This window comes from Macrotis lagotis, chromosome 2, assembly GCF_037893015.1.
Source record: "Macrotis lagotis isolate mMagLag1 chromosome 2, bilby.v1.9.chrom.fasta, whole genome shotgun sequence".
Classification (NCBI taxonomy): domain Eukaryota; kingdom Metazoa; phylum Chordata; class Mammalia; order Peramelemorphia; family Peramelidae; genus Macrotis; species Macrotis lagotis.
In genome coordinates this window covers 208,286,963-208,301,533 of record NC_133659.1, presented here as the reverse complement: position 1 = coordinate 208,301,533, position 14,571 = coordinate 208,286,963, and the positions used below count along the sequence as shown (strand labels likewise).

Genomic DNA, 14,571 nt, shown 5'->3' with positions numbered 1-14,571 from the left:
TATGAACTTGTGGGTGAATCCAATTCCATTTTTTTCTTTCAGTGTATCAGTCATTTTCTGTGTTAACTAGCTAAGTAGTGATATATAGGCAGCCCCTCTCCTCTCCCTCTTTCCTTCATTCTTTTTAAATGTAAAGTTTGTTAGATTTGCAAGACACCCAACAAATACTTTCCCATCAGCCTTTGTTAAATTTATTATATCCCTGATTTGGAATATGTTATTACTATATATTAAGTAGTGGTCTATTAATCCAAATCCTATTCTCAGATACCACCTTCTTAGTCATCTGTTCACTTTCCAAATTAATTTTTCTCTTCTTCATCCCTTGTCTTCAATTTAAAATAGTGAGCAGTAAGGAAAACAAACTTGTATATGTCTTCGCTTTCCCAAAATTTCAAAATCTTTTGAAATACTTCTTAGGTTTCTTCTGACAAGATTATTTGGGCTCTCATAAGTTATTAGAAGTGATTATCAGTTATCTATTCTGATAAGTGTAAAGAGGTTCTTTATAATATCATATATAAATGCCTGGGAAAGGTAACAAATTACTGTGATCATCAGGTCAGCAAAGAGCTGCTGAACAAGGGCCATAAATTATTCCTCTTCAATTCTTTTTTGAATCCTCTATAATGATCTCTCATCTGACAGTTACAGCAGTCTTTGGAAGACAAGAAGCTTCTTCCTCCTTGGAGCATCCAGCACCTACTCCCACCTCTTCAGAAAGAGTCTTAAATATGTTTAGTTTTTAGCTCTAATTGCATAGCTATCCTTTCTCTTCCGTTCTTCCCCTCCTCAATAAAGTTCTCTTTCCTTTAACAACATTTCATTCTTTTTCTTTCCCAGGAAGGAGGACAACTTAAATTTGGAAAACAGACTGTCAACAGGCACTCAACTGTGGTCGAAACACAATCATCTTCAGATTCTCCTTTATTTTTTAAACACTTTCACATGTTTATGTTTCAGGCTGTGGACCATGCCCTGAAATGTTCTCTTTTAGTTTGATTGATTCCTTTAAATCCAGCACAAATCTCACCTTTTACAGAAGACTTTTCCTGGTCCTCGTATCTGCTATACCTCCCATTACCTCCCAACCACTCTGTATATTTCTTTCTTATACCTAGTTATTTACATATGTGTCCTCATCAGAACATAAACTAGTCAAAGGCAGTGACTTTGCTGATACATAGAAGTTGCTTAACAGATACTTGCTGTTTGATTGATATTTCTTAATGTTTATGTGCTGTCTTATCCCATTAAAATAAAATGTAAGCTTTGTGAGGGTAGGAAGTCTTTCTTTTTATTTGTATTTTCATTCCCAATACTTAACATCATGAGTCTGGTACATAATAAATATTTCTTAAGTATACCTTTTTTGATTGATTGATTTCAAGAGCTATTCAAGAGCTATGCCAGTAAAAAAAAACAAAAACAGCACACAAACCTACTTCCCATTAGTTTATAAAAACAGGTAAGAGAACAGCATAAGCTACTGGCTTGGGACAAAGATATCATGAATTTTAGTTATGATCCCGTTACTAACAATGTGTGGTTCTGAATATGCCATTTAACCCCCCCCCCCCCGATAACAAAGTATACAGGGGTCAGAGAGGAAAAAGAATCAGAGATACAACTCAGGCATACCTCTAACTTCTCACTTGTAGGACCCCCACACACAAACCATGATGTCATTTTGAGAATTTCTGCCAAATTCAGTTCTTAAATCTCATGATTTAATCTAGAAATGCTGCTACCAGCTTCTGTTTGAGTGTACTCTCAAGAACACATTATGTTGAGCAAAATGTCATCCCATGCAGGAGTCTGTGCTAATTATAATGCCAGGCTTCTCATTTAGATTCTCATAATTAAAGAAGAATATCACAATGTTTCTGAACCCTTTTATATAAACCAGAAGCATGTTCAAACTTAATTGTCAGACAGGCAAAGCACTGGATGTTTGTGACTCCATGATAGCGCCTTTCTTCTAAGCCCACCTTACTAAGTGAAGTGTAAATTGTTTCCTAACCTTTGAGTTCCTTTTCTAGGGCTGAAAATTTGTGTCTTTGGTGAACTTGGGTTCTTAATCTTTTGTGTAATGGGAATACCTCTAGCAGTCTGGCGAAGCCTACAGATCTCTGAAAAATATTTTAAATGAAAAAAAATAAAATATACATGCTTACAAAGGAAATCAAATCTATTGAAATACTTATTAAAATGAGTTCATGGACTTCTGGTTAAGAACCTCTGCTTTAGAAAGAGACAAATGAACATTTGTCAGGAGAAGCTGCTATTGATGGAATCTCCAAGGACATTGTTTTTATCTCACAGTTTTTCTTACTCCTGAGAATTGCTCACACCCACCCCATAAATGTTATACCCATTCTTCTCTCTTGGGTTAAGCCAACTCCCCAAGGCCAACTATGGGAATGGAGCCATAATTAGGAAGTAAAATTAGGAAATTAGGAAGTGAAATGTACTGAAGTTTCTTTTTTTTTCTAGGATGTTTTTTTTTTTGGCAAGGCAAAGGGGTTAAGTGGCTTGCCCAAGGTCACACAGCTAGGTAATTATTAAGTGTCTGAGGCCAGATTTGAACTCAGGTACTCCTGACTCCAGGGCCAGTGCTCTATCCACTGCACCACCTAACTGCCCTGAAGTTCTTCTGTTAAGTATGTAACAGGCAAGGGGCTGATGCCTACCTGGGTCTCTTGCCCAGGTTGGAGTAACTATGACCATTGGTCAGACACAAGGCCAGATTTCCTGCAGCTGAATCAAAAAACAATACTCTTGAAGGGATACTCAAACCTACAGAGTTTCTTCCAAATTTTAAAATTTTATGTGGTGGCAGCTAGGTGGTGCAGTGGATAGAGCACTGGTCCTGGAATCAGGAGGACCTGAGTTCAAATTCGGCCTCCAACACTTAATAATTACCTAGCTCTGTGACCTTGGACAAGTCATTTAACCCCAATGCCTTGCAAAAAAAAATTATGTGGTAAACTTTGAGAAAAGGAAAAAAAAACTTCTTGAGAGATAACTACCACATGGCATTCTCCACAAGAAGTAGAAGTGAGAGAATATCAAGTCAAATCAACAAGGATTTATTAAGCACCAACCACTGTGCTAAGTGCTGGGGATACAAAAAAAAAGGCAAAAATACAGTCCCTACCTTCAAAGAGCTCATGGTCTCCTGGGGGAGAGGGACTAATCCACACAAAAGAAACATAAAAGATAAACTATAGAGAATGCCAGGGGGATTTCATCCAGTAACCAACAGATACCTATCATTAAGCTACCACCACTTTTGCTTGCTACTTTCTAAAAGGTCAGTCTATGTCTTGGGTCACTGAGATTTCTTTCTTAGCTTGCTGAGGTTTGGAGTAGTGAACCAGTAGGGGCTGGTGGGGACAGGTGGGGGATGTTAACCAGGGGGTGATTCTGTCAGCTTCCCCAGAGGCCTAAACTACAATAATAGAGTATTCCACTTAAATCTGGACTAATAAAAACTCCATAATGCATTCCTGCTTATTGGCTCATTCTCTTGCTTCTAATTTCTTCCCGTTTCTACTAATAGAACTGCTCTTTCTTCCAAATCACACAGGATGATAACCTTGGAGATGCTTTGGCTCTTTTCCTCATAAGCACTTAGTTTTCAAGTCACATAATTTCTAACTCACAGCATTTCTCACAGTCAGTCCTGCTTTCCATTCCTGTTGCCCTCATCCTAGTTCAGCCCTTACCTCTTTATGCCTCTCCACCACAATGACCTGAAAACTCATAGGCCTGGCTACAGTCCAGTTCCTCCATATCACTATCCTAGTAACCCTCCTAATGAACTTAATGCACCATGAGCATTTTATTCCTTTATTCAAATTTGATTCCACTGCCAGTAAGTATGGTAGTTGCCTGTAGTTTAGTGGCTATGGGATTTAGGGGCCTCATTTCTCTTTCTGTAGTTTTATAGCATTTTTCTCTTAGCATAACAAAGTTTATCATATGTGTCTCCCTTTGTCACTTTTCTAAGGCTCTCACTTGAACAGAGGGCAGAGAAGGAAAATATGTAATGAATTCTATGGCATTTGGAGATGTAGAGAATTTTCTAGGGAAGTGTGAATTAGGAGGATGATAAAACTGAGAGTGGGGAATTGTGAGGGGAAGACTAAAGAAATCAGTAATACTTATAATGTTAGCCAGCATTTATATAGCACCATATGGTTTACAAAGTACTTTGCAAATATTATCTAATTTTATTCTTACAATAATCTCATTATTCTTCCCATTTTAAAGATGAGGAAACTGAAGCAGATAAAAATTAAGTGACTTTATCAATTAGGGGGTGGCTTAACAAACTGTGGTATACGTATGTCATAGAACACTATTGTTCTATTAGAAACCAGAAGGGATGGGAATTCAGGGAAGCCTGGAAGAATTTGCCTGAACTGATGCTGAGTGAGATGAGCAGAACCAGAAGAACACTGTATACCCTAACAGCAACATGGGGGTAATGATCAACCTTAATGGACTTGCTTATTCCATCAGTGCAACAATCAGGCACAATTTTGGAATATCTGCAAATGGAGAGAGTCATCTGTATCCAGAGAAAGAATTGTACAATTTGAACAAAGACCAAAGACTATTACTATTGATTTTTTAAAAAGTTATTTTATTATGTAATTTTGCTATCTCTTATACTTTTTTTTCCCTTAAGGATATGATTTCTCTCTCATCACATTCAATTTAGGTCAATGTATACCATGGAAACAATATAAAGACTAACAGACTGCTTTCTCTGGTAGGTGGAGGGAGGGAAGCGAGATTAGGGGGAAAATTGTAAAAATTGAAAATAAATAAATAAATAAATAATTTTTTGAACAAAATTAAGTGACTTGCCCAGTCACACAGCTAAAAAAGTGCCTAAGGCAGGACTGAACTCAATCCTTCCTTAATCCATGTCTAGTACTCTATCTACAGCTCCAAAAGGAAAAATGAACCAGCAATTAACCATTGAGGCATTTAATACTGAAACAACCACAAAAAAAAAATATTGTATGGAGAAGATTCCACTGCCTTTACTCAACCTGTTTCTAAATAAACTCTGCTTTAATTAGTCAAAATCCAAGTTGCCTTTAGCAAAAAAGTAAATATTATAAATGAAAAAGAATGAAAATCCATGACTTTCAGATCTGTAAAACACCATAATCATATTTAATTAAAAGCTTAAGAACTTCTTTCAAAGGTACAATATATATAGTCTCCTAAGAACAGAAGACTAAGACAACCTAAACAATTAAAACTAAACACACCTTGGTCTTCTGAAGGCATACATGCTGTCCTCCATGTCTCTTTTTGTCATAGTGACCAATGATAAAATAAACTCATCCTCAATCCAAAATAAAAAAAATGAAGGTTTTGTTTTATATAAGTTCCTGTTCTGTTGAATGTATAATTTATAAGGGTCTTTGCAAATAAAACCACAAAGGATTGCCTATGCTTTTCCTAAAAAATATCTCTTTTCTAAAAGTTAATACAATCATTTTATAACATCTTTTCCCTCATCCTTGGTTTTTTTTTTAGGTTTTTTTGCAAGGCAAATGGGGTTAAGTGGCTTGCCCAAGGCCACACAGCTAGGTAATTATCAAGTGTCTGAGACCGGTTTTGAACCCAGGTACTCCTGACTCCAGGGCCATCTGTAGATGTATGTTTATATTAGTGAGAATTATATTTATTTTTTGGTATTGTCTGTCTTAGAATATAAGCTCATTGAGGTCAGAAGCTATATGTATCTCGTTTGTCTATATTTAAGCACAGTATTTAGTACTGAATAATAATGCTAACTGAATTAAATTGAATCAACAAGTATTTCAAGTATCAAATGAATTGATTTCCCCAAAGATGTTAGTGCCTAGCTTGTAGTCTTCCTTCTTGTCCAACAGCCATTTGCTAACCATCATCCCTTATGGTTTGAATATTTATGCTAACCTCTCTTACAAGATGACCTCATAATTTCTCAACCTCCTTGGCTCCAACCCAACCAGCTCCTTTTCAATCCTATTTTTACCCACATACTATCTTAGTCACACTTTCAGCATTACAAATAACCCTTCTAATTCTTTTTTAGGTTTTTGCAAGGCAAATGGGTTAAGCGGCTTGCCCAAGGCCACACAGCTAGGTAATTAAGTGTCTAAAACCAGATTTGAACCCAGGTACTCCTGACTCCAGGGCCAGTGCTTTATCCACTGCGCCACCTAGCCACCCCATCTTTAAATCTTTTAAGATTCTACTCTTACTCTAACCAAATATCCTTCTAACTCTCTTCCTTTCTTAATAATAGTATGCTTCTTTTTGCTCTCATTGCGACCCCCTGATCCTCTGACCACTTCTAATTCTTCGATCTATCTGTCCTTCCCCTCTCTCTGGTTTATTTACTTCTATGTCACTTTTCTAGAAGGTCTCACCACTTTGAACTTTTATTATTCCCAACCAACTTATCTTCAATCATGGGTACCTCTTATCATCCATTTCTCCTGCTGAGTTATCATGAAATTTATTTATTTTGCCTACTCTAATACTATCTTCTATAACTTTAGGTAGGTACTCACTGTTCAATTTTACTTGTTAATTTTCTTCTTACTCCCCATAGTGACTATTTCAGACTTTTCCATCTTGCCTCAGTATTTCAACTACCCCTATGTCTCCCAAACATAGATGGCCCAGCTTATATTGCTAGGAACACTAAGACCATACAATAGGAATTCCAGAATTTGAGTTGAAATGAATTTCAGATGCATCTGATCCAATATGTATCTGACCAAGAATTCTATTTGTCATAGGTTGACAAGTTGTCATTCCACCTTTAGCCTGAAAACCTCTAAGGAGAAAGAAGGAATCCAATCCCTTCCTGGAGGCAGCCTGGAGGCAGGATGTACCACTATAATGCTAGGAAGTTTTCCTTTACAAGACAAAAACATCCTATTCTATGCAACTTCTGCTCCTCAAATTACCATCTTGGGCCAAGAGGAATAGGTTCAAACCATCTTCAAATCCTTGAAAACAATGATCATGTGTATACTATGCCTTCTCATCATTCAGTTCAATATACTCATTTCCTTCAAATGATTTCCATATGCCATGATAGAAGTAAAGGTTCAAATACCTTAGCCTAGTTTTTGCTGTAGACTAGTGTCATCCTATTTTTTTAGCCTTAGGTGGTTCAGTGGATGGAGCATTTGTGAGTAAAGAAAACTTGAACTCAAGTCCTAACTCAGATACTAACTAGATGTGTGACCCTGGGCATGTCATTTAAGCTCTGTTTGCTTCAGCTTCCTCAATTGTGAAATGAGGATGATCATAACACCTTCCTCCCAGGTTTGCTGAGAGGACCAAAAGTGCTTAGCACAGTACTGGCACATTGGAGTCACTCAATGCTAGCCCCCTTTCTCTTTCCCTCCCCCTTATATCATATTGTCCCTAATACATGCTCCAAATTGTATTACTTTCTGTTCTAAGAACACAGCCTGCCATTTTTCCTTCTATGAGACTTTGCTCATGCCATATCTAATATTGGAAATATATTTTTATACTCCTTAGTTGCTGAATTCATGTCCATTTTTTAAAACCCCAACTCCTATGTCATTTCCTCCAGAAAGTTTTTCTTCTCCAAATCTTTCTATTTGTCTATGACTTTTTCTAAATCAGAAATCACATGACATTTTATATATGTCTCTTAGTTACCCATTGGTTGTTATTATTATGCCTAAATCTCATCTCCTTTCTGTATTAAAAGCTCCATAAAGGCAGATAATACCATGTTCCCTACCCTTAGGTCTAATGACCAAAATCTCATTTTTTTTCTTATTAAAGATTTTATTTATTTTGGGTTTTACATTTCCCCCCAATTTTACTTCCCTCCCCCCCAGCCCCCCCACAGAAAACAATTTGTCAGTCTTTGTTTCCATGTTGTACATTGATCCAAATTGAGTGTGATGAAAGAGAAATCATATCCTTAATGAAGAAACAAAAAGTATAAGAGATAACAAGATCAGACAAAAAGATATCTTTTTTTTTCTAAATTAAAGGGAATAGTCCTTTAACTTTGTTCAAACTCCATGGTTCTTTATCTGGATACAGATGGTATTCTTCATTGCAGACAGCCCCAAATTGTCCCTGATTGTTGAACTGATGGAATGAGAAAGTCCATCAAGGTTGATCATCACCCCCATGTTGCTGTTAGGGTATATAGTGCTTTTCTGGTTCTGTTCATCTCACTCAGCATCAATTCATGCAAATCCCTCCAGGCTTCCCTGAATTCCCATCCCTCCTGGTTTCTAAGAGAACAATAATGTTCCATGACATACGTATACCAACAGTTTGCTAAGCCATTCCCCAATTGAAGGACATTTACTTGATTTCCAATTCTTTGCCACCACAAACAGGGCTGCTATGAATATTTTTGTACAAGTGATGTCAAAATCTTATTTTTTAAAGTCAAACTCCAATGCAACTTCCTCTACTCAATCTCATGCACTCAGAGGTCTCCCAAACCATTTGCAACATGACCCTTGTTTGTATTATAACTTCTTCTATACATTTTATTACACCAGTTAGATAGTGAGATTCATGGGACAGGAGATCTGTCTTATTCATTCTTCTATTCTCTTTCAGGGTCTAATGCTAAGGATCCCCTTAGCATTTATCAAATATCTTTCCAGCCTTGTGGGCCAATTCTACCTCTCCTGGATTCTGCTGTTCAATCAAAATGGCCTACATTCCCATGATATTCTCCAGTTTCTGTGACTTAGCATCAGCCTCCCCAATGATTATATAGTCCTTCCTCCCCCTCCTGCCTGTCTCACAGATGGAACTCAAGTGCCACCTTCCTCAGGAAGCCTTTACTGATCCTTCCAATTCCTAGGGTTCTCCCACCTAAACAACCCTTATTTAACTACTTTATATTTGTGTTTTATTCTCCTTATATTTCTTCTGTATATATTTACATAAGTACTTGTCTCTTCCACTAGAACATAAGATTCTTGAAAGGATCGTTTCATTCTTTGCATCTGTACTGCTGAGACTTAAAATGCTTAAAAAATCCTTGACTGATTCATTTATTTGGCAAATATTTATACTATCTACTGTGTATAAAGTAAAATGATAAATACTGGGGGGTATTTGGCATAACTGTACAAGATGGACTTTCCAGTCTAATAGGGAAATATGATGACATACCAATTCTATTCTTAATATTAAATAGTTCAATTTTTTTTTTTAGGTTTTTTTGCAAGGCAAATGGGGTTAAGTGGCTTGCCCAAGGCCACACAGCTAGGTAATTATTAAGTGTCTGAGACAGGATTCGAACCCAGGTACTCTTGACTCCAAGGCCGGTGCTTTATCCACTACGCCACCTAGTCACCCCGTCCAATTGATAATTGCAGAAAATGGGTACTCATTTCATACTGGATAAACAATAGTGCCAATGATAATGATGAACATAAAAAAATAAAACAAGAACATCACATACTATACAGAGAGGTTTTTATCATTTACAAAATATATCAGTGATGTTAATAACAAATCAGTTAGTAACAATAATATAACATTTTTAAGTAACAGATTCTCCAAATTCTAGCCTTTTGCAGTCCAGTTTCTTGACCTCATCATTCACCTGAAACCAATTCTCTCCAAAATTACCCATGAGTCCTTAATTGTAAAGTCTAACACCCCTCTCCAGGCTTCCTCCTTGATTACTTGGCACTGTTGGCCACCCCCTTATCTCTGGGCTTGTATGACACTGTTCATCTTTATTCTTTGTCCATCTGCCCTCCTGTGTCCTTTACAAGATCAAATAATAAATTAATCAATGACTATTTATTGACTGCCCTCACTGTGGCAGGTATTGTGTGAAAGCCAGCGATGCAAATACAATAACAATCTTTGGCCTCCAGGAATTTATTCTATTGAGAGAAACAACATTTACACAAAGGACATATATAGAATAGGGAGAGGGGTTAGATTTCTGATTTTATTCGGATAGATAATTCCCAGGTTCGGAAACTCCCTCTACTGATATAGATCAGCACCTTTCTTCCAAGTTAATAGTTTTAGAAAAATACCCAGAGAGATGAAAAGTGAATTGTTCAGAACTGCATAGTTTGTGTTAGAGGAGGACCTGAACCCCAGGTCTTCCTGCATATTCACATGCAACACTGCCCTTTGAAAATAAAATATATAAAAAATAAATACAAGTCAATGAGGCAGTAGAAACTGGGGGAAAATTAGGAAAGCCAAGATGTAAGAAAGTAGTGCTTTTAAAACTGTGTTGAAAGAAACAAGAGACTCTGAGAGGTATAGAGAAGGGAAGAGTACATTCTTGTGAACAGGGACGACCATAGCAAAGACTTATGAAGATGAAAGATGAAATTTTGCATGAGGAATAGCAGGGAGAAGAGTTTGGATGCACTACAGACTGTGAAGGGGTTGTCATTTATGTCATATCCCCTATGGTGAGCATGGAGTGCAAGACTCTCTCCTGGGTCCTTTTCTTTCTCTTTAGGTTAACATGTCATTTTCCTTGAGTTTAATGATCACTTCCATGTAGTTGAATTCCATATTCAAATATTCAATTGGGCCTGGGATTTTTTTATGAGTTCTGGTTCCCAAACCACAATCTCTTTGTTATTTTGTCCTGTAGGCATCTCAAACTCAATGTCCAAAACAAACATATTATCTAACCCTCCTCTCTTTTGAAGTTCCCCATTTCTGCCAAGGGCATCACCAATCCAGTAAGTTCATGACTTTTATTATTTCTCACTCTAGATATGCAATCAGTTATTAAATCTTGTTGATTTTAGTCATGCATCTTTCCCATGATGTCCTCCTTTTCTATGCACACAGTAAAGACCCTCACTCAATCCTCATCACCTCTCACCTGGACTATTTCAACAGCTTCCTAAATGATATCTCTCTCATCTTTTCTAATTCAGCTGTCAATCAGCTCTCAAATGATATTTCTAAACCATAATTTTAATCATGTCACTGCCCTATTCCAATGATTGCCTCTATGACTTCTGGGGTCATATCTTTGTTTGATATCCAAAGTCCTTTACAATTCAGCCAATCTAGTCTTCTTGTCTTTTCTAATATATGAAAATCCATCTCCTGTCTACAAGTCTATACACAATTTCCCATATCTGGAACATGCTTTCTCTTTATCTGCTTCCTAGAAGACCCAGCATCCTTCAAATAGGTAAAGCACCAACCCATTTAGTGGAGACTTTTTGATCTATCCATTGTCCCCAACTCTTCTTCATTATCTTATACTTACAATATCTCCATATAAAATATAAATTTCTTGAGAGCTTCTTTCTGTCTATATTCCCACTATGCTGTACAGACACTTAAGGAGTGCTTGTTGATTAAAAGACTGATGGGAACACTCAGAGAGAAAATGAGATCTGAAAGGCTAAGGAAGGAGTACACTTTGACTCTCTTGGAACAGATGCTCCAAAGATATCTAAATCAGGGATTTTTTCATTCTTATTCTCTATATTAAGTCATCTTTAGTCTTGTTCTTATTCCAAACTCTCATCAGAATTAAATAATCTCTCCTCATTAATCATACTGACACTCTCCAGCCATTATGCAAAAACCAACTCAGGAAATAAATACCAGATGTATATGCTGAAAGGCAATACACATATGGCAACCAGGTTATGGCTAAATCTCATCAGGAAATTTCTAAGGGAAAGATAATTATTACAAATCCAGATGTCAAATTCTAGAACGACAATCTGTTGGGGTTGTTTTTTTATCATTCTAGTGGGAAGAGAGAATTACTAGCTCAAGTAAGCATGTCAGTCCTATTCTACTCTAGATCTCTTAGATGACTTCATTATTTCTTGAATTCCAATTCCTGGGTCATAATTATCATTCAACAGGGCACAAGACCTCACATACCCCCTATAACTGAAATATTGCCCAAATGGTACACAATTGGTCAATGTTCCAATAGTTCTCTTATCTCATCAATTATGGGGACTTGTACCAATGATGTGATCCATGCCTGTCTACCCTCTAAAATTTTTGTCTATGTATTTACCCAAAAATCTGCCAAAAGGGAGATGGCAATGTATAGAGGGACCATCATTTGTTCTTAGGGTTATATTTATGTTTCTTGACTCTGTCTGGATACCAATGGATTCTTCACCCTCATTATTTGATCAACTAATCTTTTTTTTCCTAGTAGTAAATTTCTTTGATATCAGCTTTTAGACTATTTCTTCCTAATTACTCTTTTGCAATGTGATGCAGTATGCCCATCATATACTTCTTCATTGCTCTTTGGTCACTGTCAACTTCAATTTTCAAAGACATCTGATATATTTTTGACTTGCACCTATATAATCACTGGAAGAGTACTGGCATTAAAAATAGGGGTTTGTGTTTCAGAAGGTTATAGTCATTAGAATTAACTGATTTTTCAAAAGCAATCAAGCCCACGTTCATCTTCTTATTCAATTTTGGTCTAATTCACTGTCTACCACTAATATCTGTCCAGAATTTAGAACTGATGAATCAATATTTTAGCTGCACATCTAAATGTATATCCTAGGCTAAATAGTGTAAAAAGCAGAAGCTTATTTATGTCTCTGTGAAATAAACAATCAAGCATATTTACATCTTATAAGGTTAATTTTGAGGTGCATGATAATAACAATAATAATAATAATAATAATAATAATAATAATAACAATAATAGTTACCAGTCACACAGCACTTTAATCCTAGGGTTAGGTACTGTTATTATTCCCATTTTGCAGATGAGAACACTGAGAATGGGAACATTTAAGAGACATGCCCATAGTTAATCAGTGTTTGAAGATGGATTTGTGAACTCAGTCATGTGCTCAGTTCAATATGACACCAACTAGCTGCCTCTGGGTATCAATGACACAGAAAGAGGAAAGAAAGGGACCTTAATAACCATGTTACAGATTCGACTATATCTCAAAGAAACCAATAGCTTTCTATGTGCTCCCACAGCTACGTGGGTCATGGCAGACCTTGAATCAGAAAACCACTTCTTCTGATACCCGCCTCGGTGCTTTTTCCAGTATTCTACCGTGCCTCACCTTACATGAAAGAAAGGTCCTGCTAACATGGGATTATTACTTCTGACACCTGACAAACAGCAGCACAGCCCAGTGCCTGGGGTTACAAAAGGGCAGTTTCTTACCTGGAATATTGTGGACTGTTATGGCTAAAATGAGCAGCAGGATTCGTCTCCAGCTATTGCTGCTCTGCTTCCCTCTGTTGTCTCTGGAAGGCCGGGAGGATGCAGAGTCATCAATCATGCTGGTAGCTGCCACCTTCTTCCTGGGATAAGCTTCTCCATTCTCACTCTTGTCTGTGGGGAAGAGTCAAGAGAGAGGTCGGACTGAAAACAAGCATGGATGTACTTTCTCCTAACAACAGGAAGAAGAGGGGAGGGAGAATTTGAAGAAAGTAAAAAAGGGAAAATGTTCTATTTAATATGTCTTCCCCAAAACCATACATTCATTGATTTAATCTTTTCTGTAAGTAAAAATGTTTATCCAGTTCCTATTTTTTATTCACTACTATATAAAAGAATAAACCACCCTTCCACTCAAAAGAATTTATCATTTCTAGAAGTAGGGAAGTTAATGATGATGACAACAGCTAGTATTCAAAAAGTGTTTAAGGTTTACAAAGAATTTTACAAATGTTGATTCAATTTATACTTACAACAACCGTGAGAGGCAAGTGTTACTATTGGCTTTATTTTACATATGAGGAAACTGAGGAAATCAGATTTTTTAATTTTTTTTTAAGTGATCAGCCCTGGGTGTCGCAGCAACATTAACTTATTAGGCCTCCCTGATTCTAAATAAGAGGCAAAAAAGCCCTGGGTTCTAGTGCCATCTTGGATTAGCATTTTAACTTTAGGAGAGGAATTTAATGTGGCACTTAAGTATTCCACTTTTCTCAGCTATAAAATGGAGTTAATAATAATACTATACTCTCATGTTTCTGCTTCCCCAGAATGAGTGATCTAGCAGTGATTTGTTCCTCTATCTATTTACCCAGTCTTTCACTAAACAAACATTTATTAAGCACTCACAACCTGCCATTCAATTTCTGTTTGTGTGTTTGTGTTTGTGTTTGTGTGTGTGTGTGTGTGTGTGTGTGTGTGTGTGTGTGTGTGTGTGTGAGAGAGAGAGAGAGAGAGGAGAAGGGGCAGTATGCTGATGTTTCTATGGTATTTGAAGGCTTTAATTATATAATCTCATCTGAGTGTCAAACCATCCTGTAAGGCAGATGATACAGGCTTTACTAACTTCTTTTTATAGATCTAGAAGCCAAGGCTCAGAGAACCTAAGTGACTTGTTCATGGTTACTTGAGTAGCAAATTTCAGATAACTCATATTTATATATAAAACTGGGTTAGATGCATAAAAGTCTTTGGAAACATTAAAGTATTATATATTACATTTATAATCAAGTTATTATATATATTGTATTTAGTTATATGCTGTATATTTATATATATATATGTACATATAT

General features: G+C 36.6%; 1 protein-coding gene across 3 annotated transcripts in view; it reads right to left on the bottom strand.

Annotated features, from left to right (window-relative positions):
• SLC39A11 (solute carrier family 39 member 11) overlaps positions 1-14,571 on the bottom strand; it is a 512,505-nt gene that overhangs the window by 195,742 nt on the left and 302,192 nt on the right. For all 3 annotated transcript variants that reach the window (XM_074224669.1, XM_074224671.1, XM_074224670.1), the window contains one exon: positions 13,223-13,393. In XM_074224669.1, the coding sequence (XP_074080770.1) occupies positions 13,223-13,393 (171 nt within the window). The remainder of the gene's footprint in view (positions 1-13,222; positions 13,394-14,571) is intronic.